The following is a 27240-nucleotide window of genomic DNA, read 5'->3' on the forward strand; positions in this document are numbered from 1 at the left end:
ATGTAACTGAGCACGCTGCGAGCACACGCACCTACTGGATGTGCAAACCCGCGCGCACGAGGTCTGAGCTGTGGATGCACTCCCTTCACCTGGGACTGGGGAGCCGCTCCATGAGCTGTGCCGACAGGTCTCTCCTTCCTCCTGCCCCACCTGCACCTTCCACCTCAGCTTTCCAGCAACTGCCCCAGATTCTCTGGGCTACTGACAGTGCTACAGACCCGGGAATATACAGGCTTCCACCTGGGCTGGAAAGGGGCCCAGCACTGCGCCAAACCCAGACCGAACACAAGGCTCTCGAGTCCCCTCGATGCCCCACGTCGGCATCACAGACCCACGAGGGTCAGCGATTTGATGTTTGGGATTTCCTTTCCTGAAACTGTAGCTGGCATTTCCTCGGCTAATGAAAACGGCGCTAAGTGCAGCCTACTGTTAAGAGCTCATTGATCACGACATGTATTCAACATTCGATACAGCATACTGACTGAGCAACTATTAGGTTGAACCGCACGACATTGCTATTTTTGACCTACAAACATGGTGATGTCATCCAGTTCAACTCACGTCTGTGCCGAGCACCAGGGTAAAGAGGGGCTGGGGACCCCAGGACCAACACCATAATCCCGGCACTGAACCATTAATTGAAAGGTAATCTCAATTTAAAAGGAAAAAGTAACATATAGTCCAGCTTCACTACTGTGGTTAATTACATGTATATTTATTTGTTACTGCTCGACTTCTCTGCTAACCTAAAAACTATACAAGAACAGTGGTCATGTCTCCATATAACACACTGCCAAGCACATAGTGGAGCACAGTAGGTATTTGTTAACTTACTAATTCCTGTTACAATAGACAAGTGCAGGTGCTGGGAAGCATCTGGCAGAGTGATGTAACTAATCTTGGGAGGTAAGGATCCGGGACTTCCCTAACTGGGAATTTCAGATACTGCTGATACGTTGAATCAGGTCTTTGCAAAACAGGTCTTTATACCACATATAAGCTACCAGCAGTACATGTGTGGGGTTTCACAAGGACCATTTAAAATACTTAAGAGAACTTTCCACACACAATCTAGTATTTCCGAGACACCATTTACATAAAAATTGGCACGTTAATTGCAAATCATTCTTGTTTGTCTCCTAAAGCAGGATCCCCGAGGACCTTTATTAGGCGCTCTATTAGCCTTCTTTGAGTTACAATATTTACCTAAAAGTGGTAACAATGTTCTTGAAAAATATTCGGTAGTTCACACATTTTACTCATTCAAACTCCTCTTCCTCATTAGTCTACATTGTTAAGAGTTTTACCAAGAGAAAGTATCGAAGGCACACTTAAGAGTAACAGTCACCAAGCTCTTTTGCAGGACGCTTCTGATATCAAGCTGAGCTGACGTCAGAAAGTGGGTGGGAACAGAAAACAAAGAAATGACCATTTGAAGAGCAACTGTAATCTAACTGAGTCTAATACATGCCACATATATGAAGTCACATTCAAATTATAAACGTGAACATTTTAGATCCTGCGCCCCGGGTTTTTTGCATGACCCAGTATAATTTAACAAGAGTGCCCGTGGACGCCACTGACCGGCAGGCCCGTTACCCGCCCTGCAGCCTCTCCCCGAGAGCCAGCCCTGGGCACACGGCACAGACACCAACGGGCTTGTCACCGGTGCTGTGGACCAGCACACTGGTCACATTCATGGAGCGGCTCGAACTCTCCTGACATGGCAAATGAGCAGCAGGCCCTGTCCCCATGCCAAAAGCACACGAAAACTTGTCACCAGCAAGGAGGACACCCGGTCTCCCCAAAGGATGCCAAAGCCCCCACCGGGCCTCCTCTGCAGACCTCGCAGATCTCTAAGATGCAGGCTGGGCGATCAGAGCCCGTACAGATTAGGCTCCGAATGTCTTAAGAGATTAGTTACTTAAAACCCTCCACATGACTTCAGCCAACCGCCCCCGCCTCCCGCCCAGTTGCTGATGACAGAGTGAAAGCCTTCCTGATTAAAGCTGAATGCCTATACATTCGCAAAGGGGAAAATACGCAGAAGAAAAAAAGAGTCAGATTACTGATGGGCACAGCACCAGCGCTGGGACATCGGGGCTGCTGAATAAATGATGACAAGGAGGCAAACACAGTCATCATAAATTCACTATAAATGCCACAGGCCTCAAGGCTCACATTTACTTACTTTCCCCCCAAGCACGGATTGAATCTGGCCTTGTCCTCAAATGAGGCCTGGCTGTCCTCAGATTCCAAATATGGGAAATTACAGCTCTTCTTGGTGGGGCTAAGAGTGGGAAAGCAAATGTTTGTATTGCATAACGTTTTAATTAAAACAAAGACGAGGTACACCAGTCTCTTTTTCTTCTGTCAGAGGGTTTCCAGTCCCCCTCCCAGGCTCCCCCAACCCAGGCCAACAGTCTTTCCCTCACCTCCAGAATAATTCCCGTTAAAATGAAAGGATTAGGCATGAGATTCACAGATGCTCCCAAAGCAACTTGAAGCACAGAGGCGCATTAGTTCTTGATCTTTCTCCCCCCCTAGAAGTCCACTGCACAGGGGACTTCTCAGAAGAGCTGGGTTCATAACAGGGGTGTGATAAAGGAGACTGTACGCGGACAACGGCGTTCCTCCCAGCCACAGACATGCTGGAACACCCAGCTCTAGGCCATCGCCCACCGTGACAAAGGGAATGAGAAAAGGCAGGGCTGCTTGCCGACAGCCTGCTCCATCTTCTGTAGCAAAATGCCAGAAGGCAGATTGCAAAACTGTTGAGCAAGCTATAGTTTGTAGCGAAACATCAGGAGACACGGAGAAACTGTTCAGCAAGTCACCTCCAAAGGGCTGTCTGCTGGGGAATGAGCCTAAAGGAATCTATCTACCCAATCACTCCTCTAATAATAACAGAGGTGTCCATCTGTGAAGAAGAATTCCCCACAGGCTGTCCATCTCCAAACCACCAGAAAACCATGGCGGAACAAAACCAGTGAGGAAAACCGGAAAGGCCTCAGAGAGCACCCCTTGTGGTCGGTCAGGAGGATGGCTCCCGGGAGCAGCCCCACCTGCTGGGGACTAAGCCGATCCCTACCGGGCTCAGCCTACAACCCGCTGGGGACCTGTGGGCTAGGGGACCCCTGGAGAAGGAAGAAGCACTCGTGTCACGCATGAGAAGTGCAGACCGATGTCTTCTCCTGGCAAGGCGCCTCCCTCGAAGGGCCTGCACCCCACTGACCTAGAAAATAGGCCTCATGTTGGGGACGGTCCTGAGCTGTCCCTCGGCCTCCCCTCCCATGGCTCCCTGAACAGGAAACAAGGGAGGCTGAGGACAAAGTAGGAGAGGTCAACCTCACCACCGCCACACCCCAGCACAGGGGGCCTCGAGAAGGCCCGCCAGGGGTGCTGGTCTCCTACCTGGTGGGAAGTATGGGGTTGTTCTGTCTCTCATCTGTTCTGGCTTCCTAGAAATTCTGGGCCAAGAATGAGATTCCCAATTTCCATAGACAAGACGATCTCCCCAGTAGTTAATAAGGACATCCCACATATCCCACATATCAGAGTGAAAGCCTTCTTGATTAAATACGCTTGCGTATTTTCAAAAAAGCGCGCTTGCCCTCATCTCATGGACCCTCTACCTCCCGCCCCCTGCCATCGGTATTCTTCATCTCTTATTCCTCAAGGGCCTGTCATCAGCGCTGCCTATGGCATTTGCAATTCACAGCTGCCGAAGAAGAGTTGAGAACAAAACAGGAAGAAAAGATGTTAAGTAATAATAGGAAAAAAGACTCACCTTAGGGATAGAAAAGAGCTCCCCAATGTCAGTGTTCTTAATTAATCTATTTGTTAAAGATTAAAATACATACCAGGTGACTACTTAAAATGTTCATCATGATTTTACCTTCTAATTCTTGGTGCGTGAGATAGAACAGGTGCTTATGGCAGGCACTCCAGTATTTCACATGTGAACAGGGGAGAAGTCTTCCTGAGAAAGGACCGTAAGAAGATTCTAACAGAACAGAGGTCTCTGGGCGGAGGCAGCAGGTCAAAGGGGTGTTTAAGAGGGTCGACTATGATTTGTGAATCCAACCACCATCCCTTCAAAATAGCGGCTGCTTTAAAAATCAGGACCAAAGGTGAATCGTCCAAGAAAGCTGCAGTAGCTCCAGGGGTTTCAAAGAAAATCATACCCGTGAACCTGAGAAGTAACCAACACTTTGAAATGGTAATCTTTTCACAGCAAGAGCTGCTTCTGCAGGGCTAGAGAAACAAGTTCTCTTTCTTTGGAGGAAGGTCTTTACTGTCTGGTAGCCAGTAACCTTGGAGGCGATGCCGGTCCAGTTCATTCTCCACGGGAGAATCACTGGGGAGTTGGAAAGGCAGGGAAACATCACTCGTTTTCGTTCTAGTCTACGAACAAGAACACCTAATTGAATGAGACACAAAACCCAGCGTTTATGGTTATCCTCTTAACAAGTTTTTAACAGGCTTCCTTTTCATTCAACGTAGTTTCAAGATTATAACTAAAATAAATACAATATGTGTGTGCATAATTAGTTAAATCTCTGTTTTTGGAGAAAACATTTAGAGTAAACAAGTCAATTATTTTCATAAAATACATTAAAATTTGAGGGTAGTGTTTTTATTATGACTTCTGCTCTTGATAAAGCAAGACAAAATTATTCCGTTATATAGCTATTGAATGAGGCTCACTACTCCCCAGTGACTTCACAAATTACAGTTTCAACTAGCTACAAAATAACCAAATCAGTTCTGATACGGACACAAAAGTAAGCCTGAAAAATAGGGAAGTAAATCATCCCTTTAGAATCAAGTTGTTGAACAGTATATTCTGGCTGGTTCCATTCATGTCGGAAAAATGTCTATGTTTCTGTGAGCAGAGGCATAGAACTTAGTTAAGGTCTGGAAGACTGTGTATCCAAACCTGTAACGAATACGTATCAGGTTCACGAAGGGGCATGGGGCAGGCAGGAGAACTTTCACATTTCACTTTCTGTCTGTGCTATTTGGAATTTTTTGTTGTTGTTCTTACAACAGAATAATATTCACCTGTTATCTCTGGCAAAAAAAAAAAGTAAAATTAAAAAAAATAAAGCAAACAAATATAAGCTGTCTTGTGAAATTGAAACCAATCTCTCATTACCTTACTTTTATATACGTTTACCCTAAAGCACTTTATCTTCTGTTTGAAATTATGACTTAATCAAATCAAATCTTCAGTGAAAAATTAAGGTTTCCTGGTGGGGGAAGCGGGGAGTTACACCTAAGAGGTGGGGAAATCTCATTCTCTTCAAAAACAAATACAACGAAAGGGAGTGGGTTGTACTCGGCCAGGACAGGCCCCTCAGGGACGAATGGTGACTCAGCTCCAGGTCTCCTGCTCCGCTCCCCACTGAAAGTCAGTCAAGGTCACCATGCACACAATTCCTGGGCACGCACACTGCACGCACACCAACGAGCCCGGGGAGCATCTTCACGCGTGTGCGGCCTGTCACTGCTGCCTGTACCGGCACACTGGTCACATTCAGGGAGAGTCCTGAACTCTCCCGACATGGCAAATGACATGCATGCAGGCCCTGTCTCCGTGCCAGAGGCAAAGGAAGACCTGGCTGCCTGAGCCCTCAGAGCAACGCTTGGGGTTGGAAGCCGAGGCCTTAAGAGATTTCAAAAACACCTAACAATGACACCTCCCCTCCTAACTGCTGAGATGCCGAGCTAAGGTACCTGCAAGGTCAGCCTGTGTGTCCCTTGGTTATCTCAGCAACCCAGGGCACCAGACTAATGGCTTCAGAGCCGGAGTATCCAAGTGTGAGTGATCATACCGGTCACTACACAGGAAAAGCAGGTTGATACTATGTAACAAATGTGGTCTGTCTGGGAGACAGAAGATGCCAGTGTATGGGGCTCCAGGGGGAAGGGGGGGTGAATAAAGGCTCCCCCTCATGACAAGGCCGGTCAACAACATAGCACAGGGGGACCCAGTGCCCTGCTGAGGGTGCAGTGTTCTCAAAGTCACCACCCCAACAGAGGAGCAGACTGCACTCCTGGGTCCGGGAGAGTGGGCGTTACAAACAAGCACAGAGCTACATCAACGCCTCTAAAGGGAAGAAAGCACACAACTGGTGTCAGATTTCTGTCCTGGTCTTAGTGAAGGGAGGCCTAGGGACCAGCAAGTGCAGGGGAGGAGCCCACCACTAGAAGACTGGACAACAGTTCCTCGGAGTTCAGAGTTTTGTTACAATGTCTTTGCCCAGATGATTTTTTGATGGATCCCTAAAAGCTCATCCTCTGATACAAAAACAGGTCCTGGTCCCTTCACTCTCACCCTGGGCCTGCCACCTCCAGGAAGGCCTCCTGCCTTCCCCGGCCACTCCTCCCAATGCTCCTCCAAGATACCCACTTAGAGCTCTCTGGTACCTTGCATCTGTCTCTGCCCCAAATACCCAGACCTTACACCAAACAACTTCCCCAATTCGTACTACACAACCCCTTCAGGGCCCTGGCCCGCGGAGCCCGGGGCTCCTCCAGCCTTGAGAAGCCCCAAGAGTCCAGAGTGTCTGCCAGCCCACAGTCCTGCCAGGACCTCACTCCTCTACTACTTAAGGAATGACTAACATTCCAGCTCTCCCAGAAAGCCTTTCCAGAGTGATCGCTCCAGACCTCATCCAGCCTCAACCCTCTCCTGGGCAGGGCACTGCCTCACTCCTCCCGCTGGCCTCGCCTCCTCCCACAACAAAAGCCTGACCTCAACCTCAGGCAGATAAAACATCAATGTCTTCCTGGCCATTTGCAAGGGGATTCACCATTTGCTTTACTTCTGGCCTTAGATTATCACCTCCTGGAGGGCAGGGCAGCGCTGTGTCCTGCAAAGCCTGGGGCACCTGGATGATGGGGGCAGAGAATGTGAGTGAATTTAATTAGAGGGTTGAAAAAGAGGGCTAGGCAGGAACTTTGTTTCAACTCTTGTCATTATAAAGCCCATTATAAAGCTTTTTAAAGTACATGTGACCACTTAGCAGCCTGGGCAGAGTTCATATAATTTAATCTTTGATTCAGGATTGCACAGGGGCCCCGAGGCCCGTCATTCTCCTCTGCCACTGTAATTACAGCTGCGGAAGATGGAGACGCTGGGCTGCCAGTGGCCTGGAAGGTAATTTCTAGAATAAACCCTTGCTACCACATCTCGTGAGTTTTGCCTTTCTGAAAGTAGAGTTCAAAAATAAAAACAAATCCCACTTAATTGAGGACTCCAGTTAAGGGAGGCCCATTGCCATGGTTTTCTGTGAGGTGCCTGCCACCGCAGCCCACTTAAAAATGGGTTCTTGATGAGGGAACTGGGCAACATGATTCTCTACAAATATAAGCTTGATTTTGATGCAACCACTTATCTCTTTGAAAATCAGGGGGAATTCACACACAGGTGTCCTGAATTTCGGTAAAGTAAAAACCAACCCTCTATGAAGAATAGCTGTGCTCACTTAGAAACGGCAAGGAAACGGGTGTCCAATCCTGGCGAACAAGAAACTCCCAAAGAAACCTAAAAATATGAATCAAGGAGCAGTGAGGCAGGATGCGCGAGGCCAGGCACTGTGGCAGGTCAGCACCGGGAGCCACCGAGCCTCGTCCCCTGGACGCCTAGTCTAAGCCCAAATTCCACACGCAGCACATCCAAGCCGATTCTCCGTGTGCGCACTGCCCCACGTGGACTGGTACCTAAAACCACACACGGTCGTTTCTCCGGTCTTTAAAGAGTGCCTCTACCACCGTTATGGCTTCTGAGTCTCTGAATTATCAGGACTCTACTGGGAGCGGACTGCCTGCCCACCCAACCCTGCCATTCTGAAAGCCCAGCCTAAGTCTTCCTCCACAGCACCTTCCCCAGCACCCACCACTGCCACTGAACTTTGAACTGCACAGGGGTCTGTGGAAAGAACTCAGGACCTTTGTGAACTTGAGTTGGGGGCGGGGCGGGGGGGACATCTTTATCTCCACTGAGCTCTCAGTGAATGTTCGCAGTTCCTTTGATAGTGAGTGTAAGCAAGCGTCATGGTCAAGTCCCCAGGACCTGCGAGTGGTCACAACAGGTAACACACATTCCTTCACATCACTCCACAGTTGATGCAGACGCCTCAAAATAGCATCTTCACTCTTCACTATGTCAAAATTATGACATTTGGTAGACCTTGTCACGCAATGTTATTAAATGCTATATATCACATACATACTTTTTAATATTCTGATGACATGTATTTCACTATAATTGATTTCCCTTGCTGTCCTGTGTATTTTTACTTACGCTTTTTAAAATGTTATCCTGAGAAGGGGTCCGGAGGCCTCACCAGAGGATCCATGGCACAGAAAAGGTTAAGGACCCCTGTCCGGTGAAGCAAAGGTGAGAACACTGGAACCAGAAAAACTCGGACTCAAATCCAGGCTCTGCCAGTTTCTAGTTCTTTCCCTTTGAGCAAAATGACGTAAGCTCTCCGAGCCCTGAATTTCCCCACCTCGAGTGAGGGAGGTGACAGGAAACAACACCGACCTTGTGAAACCACCTACTCGTCTAAAACTTAGCTGAACACCGGCCGCCTCTGCCGGGGCCCAAGGCTGAGTGCCGGGGCCCCTGGTGAACACGACACAGATGGCCCCTCACGACTTTACACCGACGGTCCTGCTGTACGAGGTGTTCAGCGGTGACTGGCACACGGGCGTTCTATAGAGACAACAGTACTACCGTTACAGCCACAACATTTGGTGTGTGACTAGTATATGTGCTGATTTACACTGCCTCCCCTGTAACAGTTGTGGGTCACCTAGCTCATGTCCTTCCAACGAAGCTTCTCCGAGACTAGGGGCTGGGGTCACACTCGCAGAGGGGCAGCCTGTTAGATGGAGAACACTGAATTTGGAACCAACAGGTCCTTGCTTCAAAAGCCTGCTCTGGCACGTGCTAGCTCTGGGACTATGCCACAGACCAGTGTACCGATACTTGTTCTCTCCTTCCCCTGCAGTAGCAGAACCCCTAGATCTTAGCTCAGCACATGGACATTGTAAATTACGGATACCATTTCCCAGCCTCCCTTACAGCAAAGTATGGTCATGTGATCATGTTCTAGCCAATGGGGATGTAGGCAGAAGTGGTATGTACAACTTCCAAGAAGTGTCCTTAAATTAAGAGGGCCTGCCCCTTACCCACCCTTTTCCTATCACAGCCAACTTGGACATGAGATGACCTTGGAAATGGAGGCATGCACAAGGAACAAGACAGCAAGAGCCTGGGTCCCTCCCACTGTGGAGCACCATTTCTAGCTGGTACAACAACCTACCTCGGAACAAGTTCCTTAACCTCCCTGGGACTCCACATCCCCGTCTACAAAGCAGGTGTTACTGTGAGGTATCTACCCAGCAAAGTTGTTCAGAGGACTTAATGAGACAGGGGTCTCTTCACAGGAAGGGCCGGAGTTAGGAGAGGTGATGTTACTACTGTTCTTCTCTTGCTGCAATGAAACGTGTTGGAAACTGAGACACCTTCACTCCGCCATGGGTGCCCTGGGTGCCCAGGGTGCCCGTCAATGACTCGCACAGCTGAAAGGCATCCTACCCACTCGTGTCCTCCAGACAGGAGGAGTTCCTTCCCCGGCACCCTTGTCAAAAGGCCTCCAGGAAAGGGAAGTGCACTACGTCTGGGACAACTGTTGGGACAGGGGTGTTTGTTCACCTGTAAGTCACTATCCTCACCTACCCCTTCTGAATCCTTCCTCCAGCGGCCCTCACCCACCTCATGTGTCTCCTCTCTCTGCCTTCGATCACCTCGGCCCTGCGTCTGGGCTCACGCCCACCGGAACATCAAAGCTCCTTTCCATCTCTTTTGGCAGCACCCTCTGGCCTCTCCCCTCAGAAGGCTTCCCTGACGAACTGGGAAGTAAGTGATTACTTCCCGAGTCCCACCCGATTGAAACAGAGGCTCCCCCAACTCTCCGAGTGACATTCTCTCCCGCTGGAGAAGAGCGCACGGGATGTTAGCCATCGACCGGCTCTCCTGCGCGGATGCAGTCTTCCTGATCGCCTCCATGTTCCATTGCTCACACTCTCAAAGCTCTCTCTCCCCGTGCACAGCGTTGGCATGGATCTGGGAGGCATAACTCTTCATGGAGATGCGAAATCGAAGTCTGCTTTATGTGCCTGAAGACCACACACATTCATCTTTCCTGATGGTTCCCTTCCTATTCCTCAGACACAAATCCTCGTCTGTCTCTCCCGCATAGCTGTCATCTTCCCTTGTCACTGTCACTCACGCAGGCTGCTCCCAGGCACAGGCACAGCCACAGCCACCTGTCCTCCTCCCCTCATTCCCTCTCTTCCGTTCTTACACTACATTCACACCAGCCCCTGCTCTCACACTCGTGCGCTCTCCGCGCTCTCTCTCTCTCTCTCTCACCTTCTGCCCCTCTGGCTCCACCCATTCTCAGCAGTGGAACTTTCAACCAGGTCCAGGCTTTAGAATTGGAACAAGGGTGGCAGTGGAAGCCAATGGCTCCCCAGTCAGGTGGGGGACCCAGAGCTGCAACAGGAAGAAACAGCACAGTGGTCGGGAGGGCAGGAATCAGTACCCAGAGAGGGAGAAAAGGAGAAACCCAACCCAGACGCAGCAAAGGGTGGGGGCAGAAAGTACGGGCCTGATGATGCCGAAAGAGCCACAGGTATCTGGGAGAATTTACCCTGAGTCCCTCTTCCCTTCCCAGATGGTCATGGGGTTTTTTAACTCCAGGTGCCATTCCTGGAGGCTGGCTGCACCCAGAGCTGTCTCACTTTGCGGAGTACTCGGCCTTACCCTACTTAAAAAAATTTTTTTTTTACTCCAGGGGTGTGACTCACATGGGCATAAAACCTCGAGATTTTTGGCTGTTTTAAATTCACATTACACATTAACTTGCACTGCACAGCAAGAATGCTGCCTCATGATTCCAACCACACCAGACACAAGCAGGAAATGAGACCTCCACACGGGTTTCTGTCTCCCCCCGAAACACCTTCTGCCCTCTGAGGTCAGCAGAGCACCAGCAAAGCCCGTGCCCCTGCCGTGCGGAGGGTCCCCGCGGGCGAGAAAGAGGGCATTTCCCTGGTGGGGCTCAGAAACCAGGCCGAGGTCCAGCGTTCTCGCCCACAGCTCCAAACCTTCCCACTCTCACCGCGTCCGGTCTGCCGCCACTGTTCCCGTCAGTGCCGCTTCGACACTCGCTTTCCTCCACGGCACCTGTTCGCACACGAGGCTGGGAGCGAAGGGGAGACAACCATGCCAGGGGCCAGGGAGCAGCTTCCACTCCACAGAGGGGCCCCGCAGAGCGACCAGCCCGCAGCCTCTCAGTTCTTGGGCAGCCAGAAGGAACAAAAGGCACAAATGCCACCTTTCCTCGTTTTCCCATTGGTGGTTCCTTCTGCTCCGGCCTCACCCGAGCTCAGCCCTCTATCCCCCACCCCACACCCAAACCTCCCCGGAGGGCTTTTCTTGTTCGTCTTCTTGAATCCACATGAATCACCAATTGCTGACTTAAACCCAGACACTAAATGAGTGACAAACACAGTATAACCAATACCAACATGATATTTGGGACTGGCGCACAGAGAGCTTCCTGCCCTCCGGATTCTGCCTGAGCGCACAGCAGACATGGAGACACAGAGACGTGGGCCTGGCCCGGACCTGGGCAGAAGACTGACCAACCTTGCCACCAGACAAGGTGCCAATGCCTGTGCTGGGGTGGAGAGGGCTGGCGCCGGGGGGCTTACACGCTGGCCCCTTAACTCAGCTACACACGGGCATTACCTAGGAGAACAGAAAGACCGGAGCCGGGGTCTCCCTCCCGGACGATCTGGTTTGCCACCTGGGTTTTTAAAAGCTCCCCCAGTGGTTCCAGCGCCCACCCAAGTTTGAGAACTGCCAACCAAACACATTTACTCCGTGTCTGGACATTTTTCAAAGCGGCCAGGATGTTCAGAACACCTCCCGGCCCTTCACAGGCAAGGCAGCCCTTGGAGGCGTCGCCCCACTTTCCTGAGATTGAGATGTTGGTCCCAGTGGGGCTGAGACTGGAACTCAGGTCCTCTAACTCCAGACTCCATTCCCTTTCCACCCATCTGCAAACTCCTGAGAACTCCTGCAGGGGTGCAGGCAGTGCCTGAAAGCAACCTCCATGGCTAGGGGGTCTCGAATAAACACACACAGCTAGATTTGGGGAGGCAAAGGCCACAGGCAGCAGTGACGGCCTGCCCTGAATGCAGGGGACCCGCCACACCGAGAGGGCAGGAGGTGCGCTCACGTGTGAGGTCTGAGGCCATGCGGGGAGACACCCTGGCCAGGAAGCTTATCCTAGACCCAGTATGCGTTCTAAGACACCACACCTAAGACGGAGCTCCACGGCATGGGAAGTAGCTTTGAACTCGCGAAAGGACAGGTGTTAGGCAAAAGGGGAGCTCTTCATAGGGAAGAGAGTCCTGAAGGGAGGTGCCAAAGGTTTGTCTCTGGGGGCCAGTTTCTCCACCTAGCTCTAAGCATTCCAATTTTCTGTGGGGGCACAAACACCAACCCTCTTACATCCCCAACCAGGCAGCTTCAATTCCTCCAGCCCCTCTTCTGCCACAGCAATGATCCGAGCTTCTGTGGCGGGGGGACACACAACGGGTAACTTCAAACATCTTTTCTATCCAGACCTGACTGGTGTAATTCAGTGGGTTGGGCGTCATCCCCCAAACCGAAAGATCACCGGTTCGATTCCCAGTCAGGGGGCATGCCTGGGTGGCAGGCCAGGTCCCTTCGGCCCGGGTGTGTGAGAGGCAACTGATCAATGCTTCTCTCTCACATCGATGTTTCTCTCCCCCTCCTTCCCCTCCCTCCCCTTCTCTCTAAAAATAAATAAAATCTTTAAAAAAACACTTTTTCTATCCAAACTATTTAGGCAAGACAAAAGCACCCCTTCAACCTCTTTTCCCGCTACACCCACCTCCCCTCCAGAAAAAGCAACACCATCATCACCAAACCAACCTTCCTGGCAGAGTGGGAGTCAGGCTGCCACCGAGGGCTAGGAATTTATCTGGACGGTCACAGCAGTGAAGCCCCTGAGCACGGTGTTCCTAATCCGTAAGGACCAGCCCTCAGTCCACAAGCAGCCCTGACCCCACCCACACTGCAAGGCCTGGGACAGACACTTTAAGGACGGCACATGCTCCCCCTTAAAGACAACAAACAACAGGCCACCATTCCTCCTGGGTCAGAAGTGGGCCTCTTGGTGCTCCCTTCCACCCTGTGTCACACACCAGCCGCCCCCGGGTGTCTCGGAAGCAGAGTGTTGATGGGAAAGAACCACAAGGAATTACAGGAACCAACAGCAGGTTAAACTTTCCCATCGATCGCACTGATAGCAGCGCCACTCACCCAGCACCGCCGCCAGACAGCTCAGCAGCGGGAGAAAGCACTTCATGTCGGCGGCAGAGAGAGGACGCGGCGCAGGGGCGCTTTCTCCTCCCCCAGGATTTAATCTCTCATTTCTGGCAATCCACTTAGAGCTCCAGGGGACAGTTTTGGAAACAGAACTTAACTCAGAAATAACAATAGGTTGCAGAGAAGGGATCCGCAGGAGGCAGCGGGGGAGGTCAGGGCGGGGGCCGTGTTAAACTCCCCTGCGCAAAGGAAGGGTCCAGAACAATCCTGCGGGCGTTCTAGGCTCCTGCCACATAGTGTGTCTTGCGGGTTTCCACTGGAATTGTTGATTGCGGTGGATTAATCCTCAAGGAAAACGGAAACGAGTCCGAGGAAATCCTTTCATCCACTGATTATACAGAAATGTCCTTGGCTTCCCGGTGAAGGTGTCTGCACTCTCCCTCATTCGGATTCCCCAAAGGGAACCGGGCAGGTTTGGTCAAAACCTCGGACAGCCAAATCGCCGTGGCTGGCATCGACCGTTTGGCTTTCTCCATCAAAAAGTCTGTCTCCATCCATGATGGTAGGTCACGGAGCTGCCACCTGCCCCGGACCTGCCCGGCACGAACGAGGCGACGGCACGGAGCGGTTGGCGTTGCGGTGCCCCGAGGCGGTCCCACAATGCCAGCAGATTTCTAAAACAAACACGGCAGAGATTTATCAAAGGCCAGCCTCCCCGCCGCAGAGCCGAGAGGGGCTGTGCGGGTCGAACACCTGGCTCCCGCTCCGGGCCGGGCAGGCGGCCTCTGCGCGCTGACCTTGAACAAGTCGCTGCGTCGGCCTCCGCCTCAGTTTCCCCGCCCAGAGCCGGGCACCAGTGGGAAGCCCGATTGTTCCCGCCGTACTTTCGCCTAATGCTTCACTCCTGGGAATTCCCTTCGCTCCGCTCGGAGCGGCCGCGGGCAGCCCCACCCTCCGCGGGGGCGAGTCGGGAAGGGGCTCCCAGGTGGGGCCGCCACTCCCGGTTCCACCCCCAGCTCCGGCCTCCACCCCCGACGTGGGAGACTGGCGCGCGCGGCGTCCCAGGTGGCCCCGCTATTGTTTTACCTTCCCGGGTGTTGATTTTTTGCTGAGTGGAAAGAAAAGGGACGGAGGGAGAAGGGAGCCAGGGTTCCGCGTTCCGCTGCCGGGACAAGCTCGCTGCGCGCCCGAACGGCCAGAGGAGGGTCTCCGGCCCGACCCGGAGCGCAGCGGGCGCCTGGCCCGCGGCCGCCCCTCCCCGCGCCCTCCTAGGGCTTCGCTCCCCTCGCTGCCGCCACTCCCCGCGCCGGCCGCCGAGCTTCCCCGATCATACCTCGCTGCAGCCCTCTCTCTCCTCGCGTTCGTCCGTCTGTCGATCGGTCGGCCGGGGAGCACGCCTCGGGGGACGCACCGCCTCCTCCCGCCCGCTACGGCACCAGCCGCGCGCTCAGCCCCTCCCGAGTCCCCGCCCCCTCCAGCTCCGGCAGCTGCGCCCCGGCTGGCCGAGCGTGGGGCGAGAGCGGTGGCCTGGGCCGGAGGCACCGCCCCGGGCCCCGCCCCTTCCCGCAGACCCCGAGACCAGCGGCTGGGCTGGGGGCCTGGCCGGGACCTGGCTGGTGGGGACCTGGGCGTGGGAGGGGGGCACGCTGGTGCCACACCTGCTGGTGGGGAGGGCCACCCGAGGACCTGGACACATCTGGCGTGCGGGCCAGGAGCCCCCAAAGTTAACCAGGGGTTCACACGCAGCCTCCTGGGCCGCCGGCGAGATGCACAGGCCCTTCCCGAAGCCCGACAGGACCCACGGGCCTGGAGGAGGGTGGCACAGGAGCGCGTCCTCTCTCCGCCACACAAAACAAAGCCCTTGCAGAAGGCTCGAATCTGTTCATGTAGCGGAACCCCATATTGCGTTTCACTCTAGGACCGAATTTCCTAGAAGTTGAGACTGAATTGGACTCTGCAATTGCCTGGGTTCTAACTCTTGGTTCCTCCCCACTTCTTCGAGACTACCCTTCGGTCAAGTGTTCTTTCTACCTCAGTTTCCCCATCTGTTACATGGAGAAATAGGCTCCACTTAATAGGGTTATGTGAGATGTCCATGACATCGCTTGCGAAACAGAATGGTGCCTGCCACATCTTCAATGCTCAGGAGGTGGAAGCTGTGATTATTTTATGCGAAGTCCCATCCAAGCCCGTGCGTTTTCATTCATTCAGTACTTACCCAACATACACACGTGCAGGCCAGGCACCCTCACAAGGTTGAAGGTAGAGTCGGATAGGCCTGCCCTCCTGGAGCCTGAAGTCCAATGGGGAGACCACAAAACAGGTATGGTAAGAAAAGAACAGTGCTGAGGAAGCATGTGCAAGGACATGGGCCCTGTGTCGGGGGTCCAGACATGAGGAACAGGAGGAGTTGGTCACCCTGGAAGGCTTCTCAGAGGAAATAATAACTAGGTAGCATCAAAGGAACAGGAGTCACCAGAAGGAGAGAGAGAGAGAGAGCGGACTCCCAGGCCTTGGAACAGAGGGAAGAGAGAGTGGCCCACTTTGAGGACCAGAAATCTCTACTGGGTCCCAACTAGGCTACAAGAAATTGCATGAGCAGAGAAGAAATCCAGTGCCCGAACCAGGAAGGACTTTGTATGATATGCTAAAGAGGTTGGAATTTAGCCTGAGGCCTTTTGGATAAGATAGTACTGTTTTCAGATGTCCATTTGTAAGAAGACCACTCAGGCCTAGGTGTGGAGGATGGATGGAAAGGGAGTTCTACAGAAGTCTAGGGGTGTTGCTGAAAATCCAGACAGAAAGTGATGGTGACCAGGACCACAGAAGTGGCCACAGGGAAGGAGAGGAGTGAGCAGGTCCCCTGGATGTGGGCAGGTAGGCTCCTGGGGTTGAGGGTGAGGAAGGGCCAGAAAAAAACAGTTCAGCCTCAATGGCTGAGACCAGAATACACAGGATGAGGCTAGATGGATTGTGTTTGAGATGCTCAAGGGCATGTAAGTGAAGATTGGGGTGGGAGGTGGGCTGGAGTTCAGTACTCAGAAAGGGACTATGAGTTTGTAAGACTTTTTCACCCTACTGGACAGTGAGAAGATTCAGTGAATAGACTGACAATTCACTTATTGGAAAAAAAAAAAAAAAGGCATTAATACTCCCAGCACGCAGGGCAATGAAGAACATGCTATGAGGGACACAAAAATAACCAAGGGGTCTCACTGGCCCCACCCCTCTCCCTTAGCTATAAATTCCTTGCCGGCAGGATCTGCCCTCAGATAACCATTTACTGCAAACAACTCTTGGCATGGTGACCTGCGTGTAGTAATTGCACCGTAAATACTCGAATTAAATTGAATTGGATTAAATATTTATCACACATGCCAAGTATTGTACTGAAAATCTCCTCTTGTGTGCTGAATATTATCTCTCTCCCCCAAAACAACCCTGATTCTGGCATCTCTCACTTCTCCCTCTCTGCTAGACTCCTTCATTTACTTACTGAGCCTCTACTTCGTGCCAGGAGAAGTCCCTGCTCTCATGGCGCTTGCATTCTAGGGGGAAACAGATAGATATGTATGATACCCTGGGAGAAGTGAGATGAGGAAATTGTGCCTGCCCTGTGTGGGGTGTGGAGGAGGACTCAGTTCTAGGTGTGGTGGTCAGGGAAAGCCTCAGGCTGTGACATTTGAGCAGAGACCTGATTAGAGGAAGGGCAGGAGCCTTGGGGATTTCCTGAGGGAGAGCATTCCAAGGTTAGAGAACGCCAAGGGCAAAGCCCCGGAATAGCCTCAGAAACTGAAAGGCTTGCCTGAAAGAGCCTGAGAAAGAAGAGGGAGGAATGGTTTCAAAAAAGCCACAGAGGCCTAGTCCTGTAGGACCTCACAGGCCAGGGTGGCAGTTTGGCTGCAGATAAAGGACAGAGCATTGGAAGGTAGGAGTGGAGGAGGGGCACAGAAAAGGAGGCTCTTATAGTTATCACGGTGAGAGATGACCACGGCTAGGACTACAGTGGTAAAGATACAGGTTATGAGAAATGCGTGGAGTCTGGACGCATTTTGAAAGTAGACTCAATGGAATTTTCTGAAGAATTGGATATGGAAGGGGGAAGAAAGAGGAGAGTCAAGGAATCTTCCAGAAGATCCACCTAAGTCTTCTCTGACCTACCACGCTGCCCAACCCCTTTCCTAAGCCCATACTTCCCAAGCATTTACTCTCTAGGCCTCTGCCTGGGCCACTTCCTCTGTCCTTGAACCTGTACTCCATTATTCCTTCTCAGTAGTTTCTTCTCGATCTATCTCACCTTGTATCACCCAGACCTCTTGCATCTTCCTCAATAATCGGTCAACCCTAGGCTGGTTCCCAGCATAGCATCTTTCTAATTGCCACATCGGTGACCCAGCTAAGATATCCAAGAGACAGTGCTTAGTCCAGGGCATGGAGAGTAAATTCAATGAAAAGAAGGCCTCTGCCCTCCACACATAGAAAGAAATGAAGCGAGAGATGATCAGTGGCACAATGGGTCATCTGCAGGCAGAGAAAGCCATAAGGGAGGGAGAGGCGTCAAAGGGGAGGAGGGGGCAGAGTCCCCAGTCAGTCGGTGCGTCTGGAGCCTGGTCCGAGCATCCGCAGTTTGCTTCCCAACATCTTACGTTGGAATATGGAAGCCTGGAGTCGGGCGGATATTTGGGATGTTATGGAAGACCTCTCCTTAATCTTACCCCCCAGGGAGTTAAACGCAGAAGCCTACAGAAGCCTGGCTGACTCCCAGCTTCAGCAAAGCATCACAGTTGGGAACAAAGGTCCAGTGTTGCCTGATTTTCTTACTTTTCAAGAAAAGCAGGAAATCCAGATTTCGTTGAACTCTCCCTAATTTTTTTCATTGGAAGCTAGTGTTTCAGAATAAGCGAAACCCTGGGGGAAAGAGCAACACAAATGTGTCTGTGGTTAAGATACAGTAGGGCTCCAGACCCACTGTAGCTGTCATCAAAGGCTAATATAAGACCATCCTCGACATAAAGATACAAATGCGGGGGAAAGGGGCGTTCACCAAGTTCCCTTCTGTTCGTCAAAAGAACATTGAGGGCAAGGCACTCTGTGTACAGACAGCCTGGCACTTGGTGCTCCAGCGCGGATGTTAATTGCTCTACTGCACTTTGAAATGCCAAGTGGAAAGAGCAAAGCTCCCCACCTCACAAAGCAGCCACTAAACAATGCCCCCCAATAGCGAGTTTCTTCCTGGTGATTACCCTCCTACACAGCGAGGATCCCCGAAGCTGAAGACTAGGAATAGCGCACACAGGATGCCATCTGTCTAAAAAAAAAAAAAAAATCAAGTTGACTTTTATATCTTGAGATCAGGGTGGCGAGGGGGCAGGTAGGTCACTAAGGCATTTCTTGCAGGTGGGTGCCCAGACCTGAGGTGTGGCACCTAGCGTTGGAGAAGGGGCTGGAGTTGCCTCCGTGGAGCCCTGAAGATTGGCTTGTCCCGGGGAGGGGGGGTGGGGAGTAAGATTCTATCAGGCTACCAGGTTCCTTCCTCCACAAAACCCCAGAGCGGTGCTCACTTATTCTCCTGGTTACAGAGAACAGGGGGTCTAGAGAAGAAAGCCTGGGTTTGTGCCCCAGATCTGCATTTCCTGTTACTTCACTCTGGTCAAGTTGCCTCGCCCCCCTCGCCCTCTGTTCCCCTTCCCAGGAGGGGATAACAGGGGCACCCACCCTCACGGTGAAAGTATCTGGCACTTAGCATTCAGCCCTCATTAGCTACTCTCTTCCCTAATCATGAATCCCACACAGCCCAAGAGGCAGGAAACCAGGAGCCGGAAATCCTCATTTTCAGTCCAGGCTCTGCCACCTATGTGTCTTTTGATGTTTCTAGATGCAAGTTTCTTCTTTTGTAAAATGACATTGGTTAGACTGGTCAGAAGGCCCCAAACTGGCTGAGCACGAATTACTCCAGAAGCATAAAAAATACAGATTCTCAGGTCTCATCCAAACATCAGTGTGAGACTGAACCAGATGGGCTTCCTCCAGCTCAGAATCTTGTGCTGACTTTTCACAAATTCATGATCCCTTCTCATCTGTCCAAGTCCATTTCCGGTTTTGAGCGATAGGTCCCTCAACTACACAGCTCGTCACCGAGATCAAGAGAGTTGAAAGAGTTCACCTTCTCATCAATATTCCATTCCAGAGGCTCCCCATCCTTCCTACCCAAACCCTGAGTGCTTCCTTGCTCTCGGTTCCTCTTTTCCCAAATCTCAGCAAATCCTGATTCATTTGTTTTTTTAACCTTAGATCTCTTTCTTCTGGCGCCCAGCTCTGGCTCACCGCCTGTGCTCCTCCCTCCTGTACCCGCTGCCTTTGTTAAGGAGCGCACATAACGCAGAGCCTGTGGGTAGGCAAGCATTTGGCTCAGGCTGAATGCCACCACACTTGTCATGCTGGAGTGACTTCTCTGAGCGAGACTGGCAGACCCCCAATCTTTCCCTCTCTCTCAATGTCCCGGGGCAGCCGGGCTAGCTGCCAGGACTGGCTGCCACTCTCAGCCATGCTGGTGTCCAGGTGGAGGCTCTTCAGAATTTTGCTTGGCCCCTCTGGTAAAAAAATAAAAATAAAACAAAAGTGTTACTTTGATCATAGAGCTTCTGTCCTCGCACAGGGGAAGGTGTGTCGCCATGGATCTGATGTTCCAAGAATCCAAACACCCATAAGCGTGGAGCAGAAGAGAGCCTTCTGGATGGGAGGGCGCCCTTTCTGAGACATCTGCTGCCCCGCGGATCGCAAGGGCTGTCTGGCCTGATCTGGCTGGCGTGTTGCCTCTGTCTATAAAAGAGTGGGAAGACGTCGGCAAAGATCACCCAAATGTATATGAGCCTGGCTGACAGTTTCCAAAAGTTCACTTGGAAGTTAATTATTTGGAACTCAGAACATATTTCCCCATAACAGTAATATAATAAATGGTGGTTATATTTCCAAGCCGACACATAGGTCTGTTTAACCCTTACTTTGCCTAAGAGGTGGAAAGGCAATAAACCAACTTCACAGTTGAAACACCAGTGATGAAATAATACTGAAAAATAACATGAGGACAAGAACTTTAAAAAAAATTAACAATATTTAACAAAATTGGACATAAAGCACTGTTCTACACCCCGAGGTGCTAAAGAAAGCAGACAAGCTTCCTGTCCCTGTGGAGTTTAATTATGTATTTATGTTCCTGTTTATGGTCTGTCTTCTCCATCAGCACATAAGTTCCCTGCGGGCCAGAGTCTGGTCTTTGTTCTCTAGTGTCTGCCTACACCTAGAATAAGGCCTAGCACATAATATGTGCTCCAAAAACATTTTGTTGTTGTTGTTGAATGAATGAGCAAATAAAGTCCAGTTGGGAAGGCAGACAATAAACAAGTAGGCAAATAAATGGGTCACCGAATGTCAGATGGTGATGAGAGCTAGGAAGAAGAGTTGAGCAGAAGAGCAGGGATGGAGGGGGCTGTTTTCCACGGGGCAGTCATGAAAGGCTCCTCTGAGGGAGTGATGTTTGCCCAGAGGTCTGGACGAGGAATGGGTCACGGAAGAAATGGGGGAAGGAGGCCTGCTGCTTTTGCTATTATCAGGCCGAGAACTTTGGACCCATTTTCCCACTGTCAACTAAAATACCTGGACAAAATTTAAAATAATATTAAAAATAGAGTAAAAGTAGCCCTGGCTGGTATGGCTCAATGGGTTGAGCGCTAGCCTGTGAACCAAAGGGTTGCCAGTTCGATTCCCAGTCAGGGCACATTCCTGGGTCCCCACTGGGGCGGGGAGTGAAAGGCAACCACACACTGATGTTTCTCCCTCTCTTTCTCTCTCCTTTCCCCCTCTCTAAAAATAAATAAATGAAATCTTCAAGAAAAAAAAATAGAGTAAAAGTAGCAAGGAATTACCAGGCAAAGCCACTGTTTCTCTGAGGCTGTCTATGGAGATGCAATAAGTGTCTGCAAAACAGCTGAGCTTTGGGTGGCCTCAGAAGGCAGGGGGACATTTAATGCTTGAACTGGGATTAAAGTGGTTCCAGACTAGGAGCAGCACCAGGTACCTTCCCGAAGCAAATGAAAATCCTTCCAGGAAGAAAGGCCTGTCAGCCTGGGCCTCAAGAGATTCCAAAATGAAATTTCCAGTATATAATCAGACACAACCAGGAAATAAGACAATACGGGTGAGGACCAATAGAAATAACAGAAAACTGAAATAGGCCCCCAAAACCTTGGGATATTAGTGTCATCCAACACAGCTCACAGAGCAACTATGCTTACTATGTTCAAAGAAATAAAAGTCAGACTTGAAGGTTTTGTTGGAGAAATTGAAGCTGCAGAAAGATCTGGGGGAAGAGCATTTCACGCTCAGAGGAAAGCAAGTGCAAAGACCCTGAGGCAGGAGCAGCTGGGCATGTTGGAGAGAGAAGTTCATGACAGCAGAAGCGGAGAACCAGGGGGAGGCTGGAGGAGGACGAGTTCAGAAAGGCAGGCAAAGGCCGGATCATTCGGGCCTGTGAGAATTGGGTTTTGCTCTGTGAGTCAGAGGAAATCACTGGATGGCTCAGAGCATTAGAGTGCCAGGACTTAACTTGCATTTGCAAAGGCCAGTCTGACTGTTGTGTAGGAAACAGATGACAGGGAAGCTTGCAATGGGAGCAAGGAGACCAGCTGGTGGATTACTGCACAGCCAGGTGAGTGATGATGGAGGCTTAGACCAGGGTGGGGGTGACGGAGGCGGAGAGAAGTGAACCCAGGATGGACTGTGAAGGAAGAGCTGACAGTTCTTCCAGTCGGGTTAGAGGCAGGTGTGAGAAACAGGCCAGAAGAGCTCTGCACCCCGAAGCATTCTGTCTGAGGCCCCTTCTCCCCTGACCCCGAGTCTCCACCTTCCTCTCCGTAGACAACGCCTTAAATGTCATTTTCAGCCCTTTTCTTGAACTGTACACCTATAAAGCCAACTGCCTTTTGAAACACTCTACCTGGATGTCACCAGAACTGACAGTGAACATGCCCAAAACTCAGCTCAGTAATTTTCCCTCTAAACTATTCTTTTTCCTCCTCAACTTCCTACCTCAGTGAATGATGCCACTTTTCACTCAATCGTATAAGCCAGAACATTTAGATTAATTTTAGACGTCTCGCTTTCCACATCCAGGTAGTACCTGGGACTGCTGGTTCTGTCTCTGTAACACCTTTAGAAGCTGCCGTTCCCTTCTGTTTTCATGGCCTCTGCCCTAACTCAGGCTTCGTTGCCTATTTCTACACTATTGTCATGGTTTCCCACCTGGTCTCCCTGGTGGTGGTCTCCTGCCCTACCCACCCACCCTTCTAAAGTTTCAATGTGACCCTTCTAGGGCTGCCGATTGCTTGCAGAAGTTTCAAACTCCTTCAATGGGTTATAGGCAAAGCCCCAGCTGCTCTCGATCTTTCCCCAACTTTTCTGTGGTCTCGATTCTCCCCACTTTGACCTGGTCTTACCCAGTTGCCGATGGTTTACTGGATGTGCCTTTGTATATGCTATCATTCTACTAGGCCTGCCTCTTCTCCTTCCCTTAGCCATCCACTTGGCAACTCCCACCCTTCTTGTAGGAATAACGAAAACGTCAGCTTCTCTCTGGGGCACCCCTCCTCTCCTCGGCCGCCTGCCTCCTCCCAACACTGAGTTAATCATCTAGGAAAGCCCTTGGCTTAGTCTAGACCTCCAGGAGTGTGCTTTCTCACTGATTTAAGTAGTTTATTTACAAGTATGTGTGTGACCTGGTGAGTTACTGGAAGTCAGACTGGCAGATCGCCATGCCTTCCGCTCCCTGCTCTGTATCGGGCACCTAGCAGGCACTCGAGCCCAGCGGGTGGACCACCACTTCCTGGGCTCCAGTGAGCCGCAGCGGCCAGGAGTTGGGGGAGTTCATCCTCGGGGTGACTTAGCTCTTGGTGGCAGACAGTAAACTGCTTTAGACAGATGGTTTATACAAACAGGTAGGAGATCGACTGGGTTTGTTTGTTTCTACTTGTACCTAAAAGCCTTCACTACTGATCACCCTCTTTAGTTCCATCTACAAAACCCCTGGCAGGGGACGTGAGCCCTCCACCAGCAATGGCTATCTCCCTGGGACCCCCAAGTCCCACCCCAGCCCAGACTCCGGGCCCTCGGGACTCAATCAGGGACAGCATGGCCTCTGAGGCTGTACAGGAAGCTGACAGTCTTTAGGAGCCCACACATGTGCCCGGGGTTCACAACGCAAATCATCACACATGGACAGAAACAAGCTGCTTTTGTGATCCCATAATTTCTATGACCCTCCCCCACCCCATTTCCTTTCTTTTCCTCATTTATAACTTTCCATTTATAGACAAGGGGGTGGGGGAACAGAAAGGGAAGAAAAAGAAGTAGGAACAGAGAGATTGAACCAAAGAAGAAAAATGGGGAAGAGGAAGGAATGAAGGAAAGAGCAGAAGAGAGAAAAAAGGGGGAGAGGGAGGAGAGAGAGAAGGGGGAGCAGAAGGCGAAGGGGAAAAGAGAGAGAAAGCATGAGAAAGAAAGAGAAAGAAGAGAGAGATCCTTAAATTAAACAACCACACATGTGGCTATGAAATATATCTGAAGTATCTCTACTTAAACAGCAGGGACCTCGTGGCAGATTTAAATATTTAATTGACTAAGGAAACCAACGCAGAACAAAGCCCTTTTCTTTGTGAGCTATCATGTGATAACCCAAACACAGTAGTTGCTATTTTTCTCCCAACCTTATCAACCACAGCCGTCTGTCTTGGTCCTAGACTGTTTATTAAAAAAAAAAAAAAAAAAAAAAAAAAAAACCTTAAAAAGAAATATGTGTGTGTATATTAGTCACAAGACCAAAGTAGCCGCCCCGCAACAATGGGCGACCTATGGAATTCACAGCCTCAGCCCACTCCTGGCCGCCAGATGTCAGCCAGTCAGTGGCTCCCTTTCATCCTCACCCACTGCAGAGCCCTGCCGCCCTGTGCAGTGGTGGGAACGCACAATCATTTCTGAAAGCCACCAGATCTGAGTGAGGCCCAACCTTGCCTGAGGCCAGCTGGCGGTGGGGGAGGGGGGAGGAATGAGCAGAGCCTCCTGGAAGTGCAGATGGGGTGGGGTTAGATTTGTTCCCAAAGTTCTGCTGCTTATTAAAAGGCTTGTTTCCCGTCTGGGAAGTCCGTTGTTACCATGAGGGAGGAAGACAGACCTTACCCCGGGGTTGGAAAGGAGTACCCTGAGCTGGGGGCCCTGGAGGGAACACACAGAGTCCTCCCATGGGTGTGTGAACCTACAAATAAAAGCCAGAGTGAGTGGCAATAAGCATTTATCTGAGATCCCAAAGAATGGCAATCCGGGAAGCACTGACTCAGGCAGAAACCAAAGTAGTGTTCCAATGAGGGGCAAAAGCAAGGGGCGTCTGTGAGAAAGGGGAGGGAGCAGTTCCGTCAGCAGAAGGAAGGCATTTCTGTGGGTGCAGAGCAGCTAATTAGAGATGCTGATTCTAAAGAATGTTTTAAACTTTCTGTCCAGCAGTCAAAATATCTACTCTCAGGTTATCTTTGCAAACAGCAGTGGGGATACAACTGGCTTTTGCCCGGCCCAGAGATTACTCCGCCCTGCGTTAACGTTCCCAAGTTTGAGCATAAGGCCTGCAAGGCAGTTCCTCTGGGACTGCAGCTGGTCTCTTTCAAAGTGGCTCCGTTTTGATCGTTTTCAGGAGCTTTCCTGGTGGCCCTGTATTCATTCTACCGTAGGCTCCGGAGGCAGCCGGATGGTTCCCCGGCCTCCGTCTCCTCCCAGTCCACACTTCTCTTCTTCCTCCTCTTCCTTCTCCCCGCCTTTCCCTTTTCTTTCACCACTGTGGATTTGGATGAGCAGTGCAACTCCAGCGAGGCAGTCGGAAGTCACACCACAAAAATGCTGACCAGAGGGCCACCAGGCTGCCAGCCCCACCTCTGGGGCGTCAGAGGACACAGCGAAGAAGGCAAATGGCAGTGCAGCTTGCTAGTCAAGAGCTCGAATTCCGTACTTTCTCTTTCACTGGCTCCGTGACCTCTGATGATGTATTTAACCCACCAGCCTCAGTTTCCTCACCTGTAAAGTTAAGATATGAGTACCTGCTTTATATGAGGAGATACTATATATTTTATTTTTAATAGGGTTAGTATGGGAAATACAGGGGCAACACTGGCTGGAATACTTAGTGCATAGTAGATGCTCAATGCATTCATTCATTTAATAAATATGATTGAACATCTATTCAACGCAGGGCTCTCTTCCAGGTACGGGTAGACAAAAGAGATAAAAAGGAAATACTGTTCTCAAGGAGTTAGGCTTCTGGGAGGGGCTCCAGACAATAAACCAGTAAATGAGTAAAATAAATGGTGCGTCAGATGCTGAAAGGGCTGCTGTTGGTGGCAGTGAACGGAGCCAGGTGGGTGGCAGTGAACGGAGCTAGGTGACTGACAGGGTCAGACTGGGTCTCCGTCCGTTCAGCAACCCAGGATGTGAGTTCTGGCTAAGAGAGAATGCAGAGCCAAGACTCAAACTGTAAGAGAACGTTAATTTAGAAAGTCACAGAGGTAGAAGAAATTGGCCCAGGAAATAAGCTGCAGAGGCCGAAGAAGAACCCTTAGAGCTAAGGGGAAAGAGAGAGGCAAAGAAAATTCATCTGAGGGAAGGGAGTGGAGAAAGGCTAGGCTGGCTTCTTCCAGAGAGCCAGGCTGGGTTCTCTGTCCTAAGGGCTTTTAAGGGTGGGGATCTGGGGGGACGTCTCAGGGGAGGATTTCAATAGAACATTCATCATCTTTCCAGGTGTGTCCTTTAAGGAGGGGGTCATTACTCAGTGCAGCTGGTCCTGAGACAGTCTCTGCACCGCTTGTCTGGTTTTGCTGCTTTTCTGGGCCTGGAGCAAAAACACAACTGAGGCCTGGATGTTATCTCTAGGGTTACTGCTTAAGAGAGTGGTTGTGCAAGGGTCCCCATGGGAGTCGCATGAGGCCACTCTTCAGCCCCTTGTTCCTTGTCCAAGGGGGTCTGCGTCGTGACTAGCGGTGTGCCCGGGAAGGAGAGGTCAGGGGAGGGTCTGGACCGCGTGACCAGCGATATGCGAGGGGAGGAAAGGTGACCCTGGGGGCGACATCCTTGTTTTCCCAGTTTTGCCTGTTGTCTGTTGCGAGGCACCCAGGGCTGTCTGCCCTGATGACCTTCTGGAGCTGGCCAGACATCCTCTGCTCACGTCTAACTGCCTACCACGCGACGAGAAAACTAAACCCAGGGAGGGGATAAGAGCGAACTGGAGGAGGAGGAATTGCAACTTTAAAGAGAGCCACCAGAAACTCCCTGTGAAAGTGTCACGTGGGTCAAGACCAGAGGGAGGTGAAGGAGCCCTGCGGGCAGATGTTTGAGGGAAGAACGTTGTGGGCGCCAGGAACAGCAAGTACAGAGGCCCTGGGCCAGGAGCGCACCAGGTCTGACTGAGCACCGTCTAGGAGGCCACTGTGGCGGGAGCTAAGTCAGGGAGGGAGGAGAGTTGGCAATGAGGTCAGAGAGGTGATGGCATGTGCGTGGGAGGGGACACCGTCGATCAGGCGGGTACTTGCTGGCCACTGTAAACCTTTGGGGGGTTTTGAGGAGAACAGCGATACGATCTGATCAATGTTTGAACATAATTGCTCATAGGGTGAAAACAGACTGTGGGGGTCAAGAGTGTTTGCCGGGAAACCAGTGAAAGGCCAGCGTGGCAATCAAGGCGAGAGATGGTGGCAGCTGCCGCAGGG

General features: G+C 51.2%; 1 protein-coding gene across 5 annotated transcripts in view; it reads right to left on the reverse strand.

Moving 5' to 3' along the window:
* Positions 1-14916, reverse strand: part of IGSF3 (immunoglobulin superfamily member 3) — a 93074-nt gene extending 78158 nt beyond the window's left edge. For 2 of the 5 annotated variants that reach the window (XR_011650712.1, XM_053915535.1), the window contains exons 1-2: positions 14781-14916; positions 13442-14121 (exon numbers count right to left, since the gene is read on the reverse strand). Coding sequence is in view for 4 of the 5 variants with exons in the window: in XM_053915535.1 (XP_053771510.1) it covers positions 13442-13487 (46 nt within the window). In the remaining variant the exon portion in view is untranslated. The other 3 variants (XM_053915536.1, XM_071220129.1, XM_045203690.2) reach the window with 3 other exon arrangements.
* Positions 14917-27240: the final 12324 nt, after the last annotated feature.

This window comes from Desmodus rotundus, chromosome 12, assembly GCF_022682495.2.
Source record: "Desmodus rotundus isolate HL8 chromosome 12, HLdesRot8A.1, whole genome shotgun sequence".
Lineage (NCBI taxonomy): Eukaryota > Metazoa > Chordata > Mammalia > Chiroptera > Phyllostomidae > Desmodus > Desmodus rotundus.